This window comes from Prionailurus viverrinus, chromosome D1, assembly GCF_022837055.1.
Source record: "Prionailurus viverrinus isolate Anna chromosome D1, UM_Priviv_1.0, whole genome shotgun sequence".
NCBI lineage: Eukaryota > Metazoa > Chordata > Mammalia > Carnivora > Felidae > Prionailurus > Prionailurus viverrinus.
In genome coordinates this window covers 100690961-100707974 of record NC_062570.1, presented here as the reverse complement: position 1 = coordinate 100707974, position 17014 = coordinate 100690961, and the positions used below count along the sequence as shown (strand labels likewise).

The 17014-nt window shown below is 38.0% G+C and overlaps 1 protein-coding gene across 1 annotated transcript; it reads right to left on the bottom strand.

Annotated features, from left to right (window-relative positions):
* Positions 1-13827: 13827 nt before the first annotated feature.
* LOC125176631 (olfactory receptor 4A15-like) lies at positions 13828-14745 on the bottom strand. The gene has a single exon (XM_047878381.1). It carries the CDS (start codon positions 14743-14745, stop codon positions 13828-13830), a length of 918 nt encoding a protein of 305 aa, XP_047734337.1.
* Positions 14746-17014: the final 2269 nt, after the last annotated feature.

Sequence of the window (17014 nt, the reverse complement as noted above, 5' to 3'; positions counted from 1 at the left end):
TTATATGCCAACAAATTGGACAACCTGGAAGAAATGGACAAATTCCTGAACACCCACACTCTTCCAAAACTCAATCAGGAGGAAATAGAAAGCTTGAACAGACCCATAACCAGCGAAGAAATTGAATCGGTTATCAAAAATCTCCCAACAAATAAGAGTCCAGGACCAGAGGGCTTCCCAGGGGAGTTCTACCAGACATTTAAAGCAGAGATAATACCTATCCTTCTCAAGCTATTCCAAGAAATAGAAAGGGAAGGAAAACTTCCAGACTCATTCTATGAAGCCAGTATTACTTTGATTCCTAAACCAGACAGAGACCCAGTAAAAAAAGAGAACTACAGGCCAATATCCCTGATGAATATGGATGCAAAAATTCTCAATAAGATACTAGCAAATCGAATTCAACGGCATATAAAAAGAATTCTTCACCATGATCAAGTGGGATTCATTCCTGGGATGCAGGGTTGGTTCAACATTAGCAAATCAATCAACGTGATACATCACATTAACAAAAAAAGAGAGAAGAACCATATGATCCTGTCAATCGATGCAGAAAAGGCCTTCGACAAAATCCAGCACCCTTTCTTAATAAAAACCCTTGAGAAAGTCGGGATAGAAGGAACATACTTAAAGATCATAAAAGCCATTTATGAAAAGCCCACAGCTAACATCATCCTCAATGGGGAAAAACTGAGAGCTTTTTCCCTGAGATCAGGAACACGACAAGGATGCCCACTCTCACCGCTGCTGTTTAACATAGTGCTGGAAGTTCTAGCATCAGCAATCAGACAACAAAAGGAAATCAAAGGCATCCAAATTGGCAAAGATGAAGTCAAGCTTTCGCTTTTTGCAGATGACATGATATTATACATGGAAAATCCGATAGACTCCACCAAAAGTCTGCTAGAACTGATACAGGAATTCAGCAAAGTTGTAGGATACAAAATCAATGTACAGAAATCAGTTGCATTCTTATACACTAACAATGAAGCAACAGAAAGACAAATAAAGAAACTGATCCCATTCACAATTGCACCAAGAAGCATAAAATACCTAGGAATAAATCTAACCAAAGATGTAAAGGATCTGTATGCTGAAAACTATAGAAAGCTTATGAAGGAAATTGAAGAAGATTTAAAGAAATGGAAAGACATTCCCTGCTCATGGATTGGAAAAATAAATATTGTCAAAATGTCAATACTACCCAAAGCTATCTACACATTCAATGCAATCCCAATCAAAATTGCACCAGCATTCTTCTCGAAACTAGAACAAGCAATCCTAAAATTCATATGGAACCACAAAAGGCCCCGAATAGCCAAAGGAATTTTGAAGAAGAAGACTAAAGCAGGAGGCATCACAATCCCAGACTTTAGCCTCTACTACAAAGCTGTCATCATCAAGACAGCATGGTATTGGCACCAAAACAGACACATAGACCAATGGAATAGAATAGAAACCCCAGAACTAGACCCACAAACGTATGGCCAACTCATTTTTGACAAAGCAGGAAAGAACATCCAATGGAAAAAAGACAGCCTCTTTAACAAATGGTGCTGGGAGAACTGGACAGCAACATGCAGAAGGTTGAAACTAGACCACTTTCTCACACCATTCACAAAAATAAACTCAAAATGGATAAAGGACCTAAATGTGAGACAGGAAACCATCAAAACCTTAGAGGAGAAAGCAGGAAAAGACCTCTCTGACCTCAGCCGTAGCAATCTCTTACTCGACACATCCCCAAAGGCAAGGGAATTAAAAGCAAAAGTGAATTACTGGGACCTTATGAAGATAAAAAGCTTCTGCACAGCAAAGGAAACAACCAACAAAACTAAAAGGCAACCAACGGAATGGGAAAAGATATTTGCAAATGACATATCGGACAAAGGGCTAGTATCCAAAATCTATAAAGAGCTCACCAAACTCCACACCCGAAAAACAAATAACCCAGTGAAGAAATGGGCAGAAAACATGAATAGACACTTCTCTAAAGAAGACATCCGGATGGCCAACAGACACATGAAAAGATGTTCAGCGTCGCTCCTTATCAGGGAAATACAAATCAAAACCACACTCAGGTATCACCTCACGCCAGTCAGAGTGGCCAAAATGAACAAATCAGGAGACTATAGATGCTGGAGAGGATGTGGAGAAACGGGAACCCTCTTGCACTGTTGGTGGGAATGCAAATTGGTGCAGCCGCTCTGGAAAGCAGTGTGGAGGTTCCTCAGAAAATTAAAAATAGACCTACCCTATGACCCAGCAATAGCACTGCTAGGAATTTATCCAAGGGATACAGGAGCACTGATGCATAGGGCCACTTGTACCCCAATGTTCATAGCAGCACTCTCAACAATAGCCAAATTATGGAAAGAGCCTAAATGTCCATCAACTGATGAATGGATAAAGAAATTGTGGTTTATATACACAATGGAATATTACATGGCAATGAGAAAAAATGAAATATGGCCTTTTGTAGCAACGTGGATGGAACTGGAGAGTGTGATGCTAAGTGAAATAAGCCATACAGAGAAAGACAGATACCATATGGTCTCACTCTTATGTGGATCCTGAGAAACTTAACAGGAACCCATGGGGGAGGGGAAGGAAAAAAAAAAAAAAAGAGAGGTTAGAAAGGGAGAGAGCCAAAGCATAAGAGACTGTTAAAAACTGAGAACAAACTGAGGGTTGATGGGGGGTGGGAGGGAGGAGAGGGTGGGTGATGGGTATTGAAGAGGGCACCTTTTGGGATGAGCACTGGGTGTTGTATGGAAACCAATTTGTCAATAAATTTCAGAAAAAAAAAAAAAAAAAAAAAAAAAAAAAAAAAAAAAAATCAATGTACAGAAATCAGTTGCATTCTTATACACTAACAATGAAGCAACAGAAAGACAAATAAAGAAACTGATCCCATTCACAATTGCACCAAGAAGCATAAAATACCTAGGAATAAATCTAACCAAAGATGTAAAGGATCTGTATGCTGAAAACTATAGAAAGCTTATGAAGGAAATTGAAGAAGATTTAAAGAAATGGAAAGACATTCCCTGCTCATGGATTGGAAAAATAAATATTGTCAAAATGTCAATACTACCCAAAGCTATCTACACATTCAATGCAATCCCAATCAAAATTGCACCAGCATTCTTCTCGAAACTAGAACAAGCAATCCTAAAATTCATATGGAACCACAAAAGGCCCCGAATAGCCAAAGGAATTTTGAAGAAGAAGACTAAAGCAGGAGGCATCACAATCCCAGACTTTAGCCTCTACTACAAAGCTGTCATCATCAAGACAGCATGGTATTGGCACCAAAACAGACACATAGACCAATGGAATAGAATAGAAACCCCAGAACTAGACCCACAAACGTATGGCCAACTCATCTTTGACAAAGCAGGAAAGAACATCCAATGGAAAAAAGACAGCCTCTTTAACAAATGGTGCTGGGAGAACTGGACAGCAACATGCAGAAGGTTGAAACTAGACCACTTTCTCACACCATTCACAAAAATAAACTCAAAATGGATAAAGGACCTGAATGTGAGACAGGAAACCATCAAAACCTTAGAGGAGAAAGCAGGAAAAGACCTCTCTGACCTCAGCCGTAGCAATCTCTTACTCGACACATCCCCAAAGGCAAGGGAATTAAAAGCAAAAGTGAATTACTGGGACCTTATGAAGATAAAAAGCTTCTGCACAGCAAAGGAAACAACCAACAAAACTAAAAGGCAACCAACGGAATGGGAAAAGATATTCGCAAATGACATATCGGACAAAGGGCTAGTATCCAAAATCTATAAAGAGCTCACCAAACTCCACACCCAAAAAACAAATAACCCAGTGAAGAAATGGGCAGAAAACATGAATAGACACTTCTCTAAAGAAGACATCCGGATGGCCAACCGGCACATGAAAAGATGTTCAGCGTCGCTCCTTATCAGGGAAATACAAATCAAAACCACACTCAGGTATCACCTCACGCCAGTCAGAGTGGCCAAAATGAACAAATCAGGAGACTATAGATGCTGGAGAGGATGTGGAAAAACGGGAACCCTCTTGCACTGTTGGTGGGAATGCAAATTGGTGCAGCCGCTCTGGAAAGCAGTGTGGAGGTTCCTCAGAAAATTAAAAATAGACCTACCCTATGACCCAGCAATAGCACTGCTAGGAATTTATCCAAGGGATACAGGAGCACTGATGCATAGGGCCACTTGTACCCCAATGTTCATAGCAGCACTCTCAACAATAGCCAAATTATGGAAAGAGCCTAAATGTCCATCAACTGATGAATGGATAAAGAAATTGTGGTTTATATACACAATGGAATATTACGTGGCAATGAGAAAAAATGAAATATGGCCTTTTGTAGCAACGTGGATGGAACTGGAGAGTGTGATGCTAAGTGAAATAAGCCATACAGAGAAAGACAGATACCATATGGTTTCACTCTTATGTGGATCCTGAGAAACTTCACAGGAACCCATGGGGGAGGGGAAGGAAAAAAAAAAAAAAAGAGGTTAGAATGGGAGAGAGCCAAAGCATAAGAGACTTAAAAACTGAGAACAAACTGAGGGTTGATGGGGGGTGGGAGGGAGGAGAGGGTGGTTGATGGGTATTGAGGAGGGCACCTTTTGGGATGAGCACTGGGTGTTGTATGGAAACCAATTTGTCAATAAATTTCAGAAAAAAAAATAAATAAAATAAAATAAAATTACAGGAAAAAAAAAGAGGAGATTAAGCCAAAAGAGCATGATTTAAGAATTAGAGAAATCAGTGACTCATTAAAAAGGAACAACATCAGAATCATAGGGGTCCCAGAAGAGGAAGAGAGAGAAATAGGGGTAGAAGGGTTATGTGATCAAATCATAGCAGAAAAATTTCCTAACCTAGGGAAAGACACAGACATCAAAATCCAGGAAGCACAGAGGACCCCCATTAGATTCAACAAAAACCGACCATCAACAAGGCATGTCATAGTCAAATTATCAAAATACTCAGGCAAAAAGAGAATCATGAAAGCAGCAAGGGAAAAAAAGTCGCTAACCTACAAGGGAAGAGAGATCAAGTTTGCAGCAGATCTATCCACAGAAACTTGGCAGTCCAGAAAGGAGTGGCAGGATGTGTTCAATGTGTTGAATCAGAAAAATATGTAGTCAAGAATTCTTTATCCAGCAAAGCTCAAAAAAGGAGAGATAGGGGTGCCTGGGTGGCTCAGTCGGTTAAGCGGCCGACTTTGGCTCAGGTCATGATCTCACGGTCCGTGGGTTCGAGCCCCGCATCGGGCTCTGTGCTGACAGCTCAGAGCCTGGAGCCTGTTTCAGATTCTGTGTCTCCCTCTCTCTGACCCTCCCCCATTCATGCTCTGTCTCTCTGTCTCAAAAATAAATAAATGTTAGGGCGCCTGGGTGGCGCAGTCGGTTAAGCATCCGACTTCAGCCAGGTCACGATCTCGCGGTCCGGGAGTTCGAGCCCCGCTTCGGGCTCTGGGCTGATGGCTCAGAGCCTGGAGCCTGTTTCCGATTCTGTGTCTCCCTCTCTCTCTGCCCCTCGCCCGTTCATGCTCTGTATCTCTGTGTCCCAAAAATAAACGTTGAAAAAATAAATAAATAAATAAATAAATAAATAAATAAATAAATGTTAAAAAAAATTTAAAAAAAACCAAAATAGGATAGATAAAAAGTTTCCTAGACAAACAAAAACTAAAGGAGTTTGTGACCACTAAACCATCCCTGCAAGAAATTTTAAGGGGACTCTCTGAGGGGAGAAAAGATGAATATATATATTCCAGTGAAGAAATGGGCAGAAGACGTGAAAAGACACTTTTCCAAAGAAGACATCCAGGTAGCCAACAGACACATGAAAAGTTGCTCCACATCACTCATCATCAGGGAAATACAAAGCAAAACCACAATGAGATACCACCTTACACTTGTCAGAATGGCTAACATGAACAACTCAGGCAACAACAGATGTTGGCGAGGATGTGGAGAAAGAGGATCTCTTTTGCATTGTTGGTGGGAGTGCAGACTGGTGCAGCTACTGTGGAAAACAGTATGGAGGTTCCTCAAGAAACTAAAAATAGAACTACCCTATGACCCAGCAATTGCACTACTAGGCATTTATCCACAAGATACAGGTGTGCTGTTTTGAAGGGACACCTGCACCCCAATGTTTATAGCAGCACCATCAACAATAGCCAAAGTATGGAAAGAGTCCTAATGTGCATCAATGGATAAATGGATAAAGAATATATGGTGTATATACATACAACGGAGTATTCCTCGGCAATCAAAAAGCATGAAATCTTGCCATTTGTAACTACGTGGATGGAACTGGAGGGTATTATGCTAAGTGAAATTAGTCAGTCAGAGAAATACAAATATCATATGACTTCACACATATGAGGACTTTAAGAGACAAAACAGATGAATATGAGGGAAGGGAAACAAAATAATATAAAACAGGGAGGGGGACAAAACATAAGAGACTCATAAATATGAAGAACAAACTGAGCGTTATTGGAGGGGTTGGGGGAGGGGGGATGGGCTAAATGGGTAAGAGGCACTAAGGAATCTACTCCTGAAACCATTGTTGCACTGTATGTTAATTTTTATGTAAATTTAAAAAAATTAAAAATAAAATTAAAAGAAAAATGAAGACCCCCCCCCCAAAATAATAGCCAAAGTATGGCAGAGCCCAAATATCCATCAACTGATGAATGGATAAAGAAGATATGATATGATGTGATTTTATATATATATACATATAGAATGGAATTATAGTATATTATAATTATATATATTATATAATGGAATATATATACATATATATATATATAATGGAATATTGGTGAACAAAAAGAATAACATCTTACCATTTGCAACAATGTGGATGGAACTAGAGTATATTATGCTAAGCAAAATAGTTTAGTTAGAGAAAGACAAATATCATGATATCACTCATATGTAGAATTTAAGAAACAAAACAGATGAACATAGGTGAAGGGAAGGAAAAATAAGATAAAAACAGAGAGGAGAGCAAACCCTAAAAGACTCTTAAATACAAAGAACAAACTGAGGGTTGTCGGAGGGGATATGGGTGAGGGTAGGGCTCCATGGGTGATGGCCATTAAGGAGAGCACTTTTTAGGGTGAGTGCGGCATGTTATATGTAAGTGATGAATCACTAGATTCTACTCCTGAAGCCAAGGAGAAACATACTGTATCGAACATACACTGTATGTTAACTAACTTGAATTTAAATAAATAAATTCTTTAAAATATATAAAAATAGTGTGTATATATATATATAAATATAAATACAAATAAATATCTGTATGTATAAATAAATATACAAATAAATAACTGAAGATCTTTCTTACATGCTAAGCCACACAAAATTGCTTACCTAAGTGTATTCATAGCTTACCTAAAATGTATGTATAGCTTTATGCTTGCGTTAAATATAAAGCTCAAAAAGCATCTAAGCTTTTATCTTAAGAAGCTAGACAAAGACATCTAAAGCCAAAGTAAAAAAAAAAAAGATGTAATGAAGAAAGATAAAAATTAATGAAATTGAATACATAGAGTAAACTAAAATAGCCAAAGTTGTGAAGTTGGGTATTTTATATTACAACTGATAACATTATAGCAGGTGAAATCAAGAGAAAATTACCAATATCAGGAATTGAAAAGCACATAAAATTGCACTGATGTCTCAGAGTTTAAAAAGTTCCAATTATTCTATAAATTTGAATACTCAGATAAAATATGTAAAATAAAGGAAAAAGACAACCTTCTGAAAAGGACTCAAAAATAAATAGAATTACAAAAGCTAAATACTCCTATATCTCTCCAAGAAATGAAATGTCCCTTTCTTGTAAAGAACATGGTTGTGTCATAGAAAACCCTAAAGAATCTACAGAGATTACTAGAAATAATAAGTGGATTTAGCGAGTTTTCAGGAACACAAGGTCCAAATAAAACATTCAATTGCATTTCTATTAGTATCCATAACAACTGAAAACTTACACAATGCTAAACAGCTTTTACATTAGTATCGGAAAAGAAAAGTACTCAGGAAAAAATGAGCAACATCCTCCCACTAAAAATTTCAAATATTTATGAAGCAAAATTTTGAAAACACCCCAACAAATAGATATCTTGTGTTCAGGAGCTAGAAAATTCAATATTGTTAAGACGCAATTCACTCCAAAATGATCTATAACGTGAAACCTCCAGCATGCCCTTTCAGGGATGTGGACGGTTGTATCTTCCAAAAAGGAGACAATGTCTTCCATCCTACATGCTGTTCCACAGTGTGACTTTGCTACCAAGCATTTACCTCCACACCACGTGTCATCATCTAGTTCTCCACCACCACAAATCTGGGTGTGCCTGCTCTAACCAGTATAAGATGGTGAAAATGACACTGGGCTGGTTTTGGATATAACCCTTAACCTGACTCCTTCTGCTTTCTACCACTGAGGTTCCTAAGCACCATGTAAAAAGTCTGATTGTCCTGCTTGTGGTCCTGCATCTAACTGAATAGGGGAAGGTACCTGTTGGGTTGCTTCCAGTCGCCATTTCAAAGTCACTCTGAACAGGAATGAAGCTTCCCTAGATCCTACAGACCCCTCAGCTATCAGATGAATAACACAGACTGACTTCAGTCCATGCCCCATGAAGCAGAAGAAATATCCAGCCAACCTCGGCCAGAATTGCTGGCTTACAAGCAAAATGATTACCATAATAAGAGTAGCTAACACATATGTCACCTCACATAATTAGAATTTCGGTGTGGGATGAAACTATTTAAGATTCACTCTCTCAGCAACTATGTCTATATAATACATTATTGTTAACTACTGTACCCCGCTATACATTAGCTCCCCAGAACTTATTCATCTTATAACTAGAAAATTTTTTGCCCTTTGACTAACATCTCCCTATCTGCCCCACCCTCCAGGCCCTGGCAAGCACCATTCTCTGGCTTCTATCATCTGGGTTTTTAATTCCACATATAAATGAGATCATACAGTATTTGTGTTTCTCTGTCTGACTAATTCTGCCTAGCTTAATGCCTTCAAAGCCTCTCATGGTGTTGCAATTGGCAGGATTTTCTTCTTTGTTTTACCTAATAATATTCTCTTGTGTATATATATTATATATATATTATATTATATAATATCTGATATTATATATTATGTATCATATATTATATATTATCTGATATATATATGTATTATATATTTATATAAATATATATATTTATGTTTCCATTCATTAATCAATGGACACTTAGGTTGTTTCCATGTCTTGGCTACGGTGAATAATACTGATGTGAACATGGGAATGCAGATATCTCCTCAGCATTCTGATTTCATATGCTTAGATATACACACAGAAGTGGAATATGTGGAATGTATAGTAATTCTATTTCACTTTTTTGAGGAATCTCCATAGAGATTTCTAGAGTGCTAAAACAATTTATATACCCAACAGCAAACTGGACTCCCTCTTTTTTTAAAGTTTTTATTTATTTCTTTTGAAAGAGAGAGCAAGAGAAAGAGAGAGCATGCACACAAGTAGGGGAGGGTCAGAGAGAGAGGTGGAGAGAGAATCCCAAGAAGGTTCTGACCTGACAGCACATAGCCCGACCTGAGGCTCAATCTCACGAACCATGAGATCGTGACCTGAGCCCAAATCAAGAGTCAGACTTAACTGACTGAGCCATGTAATCTCTTTTCTCTTTGATAACATCCATCCTAACAAGTATGAGGCAATATCTCATTGTTGCTTTTAATATTTTTAATGTTTATTTATTTGTGAGAGAGAGAGAAAAAGAGAGAGAGAGAGAGAGCACCTGCAGGGAAGGGTCAGAGAGAGAGAGGGAGACACAAAATTGGAAGCAGGCTCCAGGCTTTGAGCTATCAGCACCGAGACTGATAGGGGGCTTGAACTCAGGAGGCTTCGAGCTGTGAGATCATGACCTGAGCCAAACTCAGCCACTAACTGACTGAGCCACCCAGGCGCCCCTCATTGTGGTTTTGATTTGCACGTCCCTGATGATTACTAATGTTGAGCACCCTTCCATGTTCCTATTGGCCATTTGTATGTCTTCTTTGGAAAATGTCTTTTCAGGCCCATTGCCTAGTTTTTAACCAGGTTTTTGTTTTGTTTTGTTTTTTGCTATTTGGTTGCAAAGTCTTTCATACATTTTGGATATTAACCCCTTGTGAGGTATAAGACTTGCAAATATTTTCCGCCATTCCATAGGTTGCCTTTTCGTTTGGTCAGATGCAGTCTGGATTTACAACTTGAGATCCTGAACTTCAAGCTGAGGTCAGGATGAGATGAGATCTTAACTGGCTTAAGACCTTCTGTGTCCTCCCTCCGGAAGTCCTGAACTGCCATTTTACAAGTCTGACAAACTCACTGGAGCGACAGGCTACATGGAGAAGAAGAAGGGGCCAGAGGAGACTGGTCTTCCAGCCATCACTGCCAAGGCACCACTTACATGAGTAAAGTCATCTTAAATACTTCCTAAAAGCCAGGCAACCTACTGAAAACCAAAGAGGGACCTCAGTCCGTGCCACATGGAACAGAAGAATGGTTCAGTCAAGTCCTGCCAAAATTCACATGTGCTCAGATTCAGACCTGTGTATGGAAAGATATAGCTCTGTGTGTAGACAGATACAGGCCTGTGTGTGATCAGATCAAATGCATATATATACACGTATACTGATCCATGTGCTGTCAGATACAGACCTCTGTGTGTTCACATACAGACACATATATGAAGCTGGATACGACCTACATATCATTGAATATGTACCTACGTGAGGTCAGATACAGATCTCTGTGGTTGAATATATACTTGTGTATTGTCAAATGTAGGCCTATCAACATTGCATACAAACATACACCAATGCCTTTGAGGACTGTGCTGTAATTCATGCCAGCAAAAGACACTAAGGTCTTTCCAATCAGCTCTTTGAAAATGTGAATCAAAGGTAAATAAGGCAAGCCACTTTTAAAATAAGAAAACCAAAAGGCAAGATGCCTGTATACTCTATGAAGATGATTACAAATTGTTATTGAGACATTGATCAAGCCTTCATGATACATGTCTCTTTCTGGATGGTAAAAGAAGATATTAAAACACGCCATTTTCCTCAAAATCAATGTGGAGGGTCATGAAATTCTAAATATTTTAAGTGAACTTTTCAAACTAAACAAAATAAGCCTGAAGCTTATCAGGAAAAATAAATGTTTATAAATGGCAAGAAACTCAAAAGGGTGAGTATTTAAGAGCGATTATCCCTATGAGGTATAAAAACAAGTGAAAATCCTTGAGTACTGATATAGAATGTTAGTGGCAAAGAATGACACCAAAGGTAAAGAAGGAGGAGGCGGAGGAGTCAGCAGCAGAAGAGGAGGCGAAATGGCCCCCAAATCAAACCTACTAGTTGTATAAAATTTGACATATTAAATAGAAAATTTTCAATTACTAAAATTAATAATAACACTGGCAGATTACTTATCCTGTTTGAGGAAAACAGGATTATACATGTCTTCATTGCAAACAAAAGCAAATTCTAGATAATTTTAAAAGAAAGCTTTTTGGAGCCCCAGGATAGCTCAGTTGGTTGAGTGTCCAACCCTTGAGCTCAGCTCAGGTCTTAATCTCAAGGTCTTGAGTTCAAGCCCCACACCCAGTGTGGAGCCTACTTTAAAAAAATTAACTGATTAAGATAAAAGCAGTAATATAAAAGGAAACTTTTCTGAGAGCTATTTTTTTAATGTTAAAATGTATAAATTCAGTGAATATAAATGAAATTTTCCAAGAGTGATGCAAAAGAAGAAATCAAAAAGTAAAAGAATAATACAATATAATGTCTTTATATAAAAACACCCATAGTTACAGCAAAACAACATATTTGTAACAATATCAAAGAATACTAAATATTTGTAGAAGAAAAAATATATATATATTTATGTTTAATGAGGAAAAGACTCAAATTCTTACTCCAATAGATCAAGAATTCAAGACTAGGCTCTTTTTGCTGTGCCCTTACATGGCAGAGTTCTATCAGGTCTGTTTTTACAGAGACACTAACCTCATTCATGAGAGCTCTCCTCTCATGATGTAATCACCTCTCAAAGGCCCCACCTCCAAACACCACATATCATAGAGGACGTAACTCATGAATGTCGAGGGGAACACTAATATTCAGTGCATAGCAACATCCAAAAGTTGATGACTTAATTATACAAATTCTGATAAAATCAAATGTTTAATCTTATTAAAAGGATAGTGTTATGTTTGGGAAGACTTTGCGACGACATAACAAGTCTTCATGTAATAATAATAGGGATGAAAATCAGGATATAAAGTTTCTCATACACTGTGATTTACCAGGGAAAAGGTTCCATGCCCCATAGCCTGGGTGCCTCATGGATCCAGACTAAGTAAAAGAGGCAGAACCATGAGTTTCTTTGACCACATGATTCCTACTGTAGTAGGGACAGATAATATTTTCTTTCAAGCCTAATTGAGAGAGGGAAGCTTATGAAAGAGGTCTCTGTTAAATAAATCAATATATATTATGGCTTCTTTATTACCTAATAATCTGCATTCCATTAAGAGCAGAGGTCAGAATGGCATGCCATATCGTCAGCACTTTTTTTTTCTTTTTATTTTTTGTGTTTATTTATTTTTGAGAGACAGACAGAGAGTAAGGGAGGGGCAGAGAAAGAGGGAGAAAGAGTTCCCAAGCAAGCTCCCTGCTGTCAGAACAGAGCCTGATGTGGGGCTTGAACTCACAAACCCTGAGATCATGACCTGAGCCAAAACCAAGTGTCGGACGCTTAACCAACTAAGCCACCCAGGCACCCATTGTCAGCACCTTTCTTACCAATGATATCACCCAAATATCTGGTGTCAGGTTCTGTGTTGCATATTTAAACCTCATGGATTATGTACTATGATAATTTTATATATGAAAGGTAAGGCCTGGGTCCCTATAGGAGGCTACTAAACCCTGTAAACAAAAAAAGATGTGGGGGCACTGAAAAAATGGCAGAGAATTATCAGATATACTAAACTATGTAGTAAATTTAATGAATCATTTCTATGAAATATAACACTAAACAAAGTCATTCCATTTTAGGAGATAATAGGATCCCCCACTCAGAAAAATGAGTAAAACTTACTTATTATATCTATCTCTTTTGTTCATATTTTTTTTCTACAATTAGCTTCCTTATGATGAATATTCTACCTAGGAAGCAGCATTCCTCCTCACCCTTAATGTGCTAAGCAACATGAACAAAATTATATACTTAAATGTCTTGCAGATACAAAAATAAGATCTATACTTCAAGTCTTAATATGAGTTGTTTTTGTATGGGAGGAGTGAACCAAGGATTTATGTCCCATTTCTGACTTTCTTTCTCTGAAATATATAAAGAGCACTATGAATCCTGAAAGTGAACAATTATGTAAGAGCGAAAAGCGAAAAATGTCCACTAACATAAATAAATTTATAGTGTTAACTACAGCATAACTGATCACATAGAACTTAAACCTATAGTTTCAATAGAGACATTTTATATGCAAAAGCTACACATCTACTTTCCTAAGAAATTATGAAAATCTTAGAAATATGTTTTGACCATTGGAAGTACTTACATATTAAATGCTTTTCATCATGCACAACTTTAAACCTGAGGAGGAACTTACTACAAATAAATAATCCTTTCCTGGATGGAGCAAACTCTTCACTGAAAAAAAAAAGGTGATACATTTCTCTTCTGCCTCATTTTCTTCTTCTGGTCCAGAGCTTCTTCATGGCATTTTTCATCTCTCCATTTCTCAGAGTATAGATTAGGGGGTTCAACATAGGAGTGATAACTGTGTAAAATACAGTCAAGGATTTATCAATGGGTAAGGTAGAAGGAGGTCTCACATACATGAAGATGCAGGGGACAAAGAAGAGGACCACCACTGTAATGTGGGAGCCACAGGTGGATAAGGCTTTGCGCCTCCCTTCCTGACTAAGGTTCTTCAGAGAGTGCAGAATGACCCCATAGGAGATGAGCAAGACCGTAAAGATGACCACACAGATTGCCCCATCATTGGCAACCACGGTGAGGCCAATAATGTAAGTGTCAGTGCAGGCAAGTTTTAATAATGGGTACATGTCGCAGATGAAGTGGTCAATGACATTGGGACCACAGAAGGGAAGGTTGTAAACAAAGAGAAGTTGAACAACAGCATGCAAAAAACCTCCAACCCAGGCCAACAGCAGCAACAAAACACACACCCGTTGATTCATGATGGTCGAATAATGCAAGGGTTTGCAGATGGCCACATAGCGGTCATAGGCCATGGCCACCAGAAGTAAAATCTCTGCACCACCAAACAAGTGTCCTATAAAGAGCTGGGACATGCAAGCTTGGAAGGAAATGGTTTTCTTCTCATAGAGTAAGTCTATAATCATATTTGGAGTGACTGTAGTAGAATACACAGCATCCATAAATGATAAGTAACCAAGAAAGAAATACATAGGGGATTCCAGGGTTGGACTGACCACCACGGTCACCACAATGAGGAGGTTGCCCACCATTGTCACAATGTAGATGAGCAAGAACACAACAAATAATATTTTCTGACCTTGGAGGCTCTGAGTGAGCCCCAAGAGGACAAACTCAGTTACATTGATCCTATGTTCCATATGTCCTTTTGCATGTCCTTATTTCAGAGTTCAGGACAAAATTAGCTATAGATATAATTATGACTAGTGACTTCCTGAAACTTTAACCTAATCTTTTTATTCATTCAACAAATAAATATTATAATTTCTTATGTCCCTCTACTTTCAGAAATTATAGTATACAAGGCTGATTAAATCATGCTCCCTAGGCTCAGCAATATTGCAGATTAATGGAGAGACAAGTAATTAAAGACATTTGTGGGGAAGGGGAATATTAAATAAATGGGTTGCTACAAGCAGCTTTCCATCTGGAAACTAGTACAATTTTACCAATAGAGATTCTTCAAATAAAAAATTTTTAATGGATTAAGGTTTAATGAAAAACTAAAGCAAGATTTATACTTACTCCCCAGTTAATAAAAGAGGTGACTATATTCTAGAATCCTCTTAACTAGTAAATAAAATCACAAATTGATGTATTTTACAATTTCAAAACATCTTAAGGATTTAAAAAAAGATACCACAACATCAATAGATGAAAGCATTTTGGAGAAAATATTTACATTTTAGAGGACATACACAGAGTTAATATCAAAATGGACACAGAGCTCTAAACATTTAAGTAAATGACAAATGACTCAATGGCAAAGTGAGTAAATCATATAAGCAAGTAATAAAAGGAATGGCCAACAAATGTATGTTCTGATGCTGAAACTCACCTATGAACAGAAACATGAATTGAAGTAACACCTGGCTTATGAAAGTGTTCCCTTGGACTCTTCAAAATCACATTTTCAAGATATGTGGATGCTACATCATCTTCTAAACTTTCACAGGTTAACAAGCAATGTTCAGAGAACACATGAGTTGAAACTATCATGAGATTTACAAGTATCTGCCCATTAAAATATCCCTAAATAGTTACACCTGAAACTATGTCTAGAAACACAGATGTTAGAGAAAGTGCATTTATTGTGGATCTTTGTATGTGAAAATAGCTAAAAGAATATTACAAAACTGAGTCAATCCTCACATATGTTAGCATCCCAAAGAGTGTCTAACATGGCTGATTTTAAGAATCACACAGGAGAACTTTTAAAGGACTGTGAATTCCCGCACCACCAAAATCTAAAATGTAAAGCCTAGGCTGGACCCTTACATCTAGTTAACCTTCCTGGGTTACCTACAACTAAGACAGCCGTTTAGTCCAAGTTCTGGGTTGTAGTCCCTTCTCCCATGTATTTTGTACGCTGATGACACCTCTGTGCACACAGAGCAGGAAAACACATGCACCATCACTGAACCTTGAACTGTTTCCATGTGAACAATGCTTTCCATGCTTGCAGAAAGTCTCAGTCATTTCAGTCTTTCAGAAAAAGGCTACCCCTTAAATTGCCGGGTTTTTTCAAAACAAATACGAAGGTCCTGTAACCTAAACAAGTCTGAATCTCGACTGGGAACAAAGAGACCCCAAATCTTCATTGTTGGCAGAATTTGTTCTAACAACAAATGAATGTTAAACAAACATCGTGAGGTTAAAGAAAAGGGTCAGCTTTATAAGAGATAAAATTGTGATTTGTTTAAACAAAGGTTATGTGGTTTGGTTTTTATGTCAATATAAGTAAAATAGTGAAATATCCTTTGACAACATTCAATTCTCTATCAATTACACTGGCCTGTCTTCACAAAGCACAGCAAAATTTTGGATTTCCTGAATGATGGAGAATAACTCATATACGTACTTCATTATGTTCTGAGTCCATCATTTCAATTCCTGAAAAAGCCAGTTGTGTGAACAGTGATACAAACACTCTCTGAGGTCAAGACAAATATCTGTAAACACTTTATCTGGGGTTGGACTACAACACATATGGATGAGTCATCAATTGGTGCATCTCCAAGAGTCATTTTTCCTTAATTAAATTCATTGGGACCTTCATCATAATTTTGAGAGTAGACCCTGCATCTCCAGAGATGCCAGCAGAATAATCACCATGTACAACAGGACTTGCAGAAACACGTCCTTGGGGTGAGGGGACGGGGTGGATCACAAAAGAACAACTTGAGATTGAGTCACCAAAAGGGAAATGTCCAGTGTGGGCAGAAATAAAACATATAAACACTCTCTTCTTTAAAAAAATTTTTTTTTAACATTTTATTTATTTTTGAGACAGGGAGAGACAGAGCATGAACATGGGAGGGTCAGAGAGAGGGAGACACAGAATCTGAAACAGGCTCCAGGCTCTGAGCTGTCAGCACAGAGCCCGACGCGGGGCTCGAACTCACGGAC

Bases quoted from the DNA above. Each gene is read 5' to 3' on its own strand.
- LOC125176631 (XM_047878381.1), bottom strand. From the start codon at position 14,745: ATGGAACATAGGATCAATGTAACTGAGTTTGTCCTCTTGGGGCTCACT.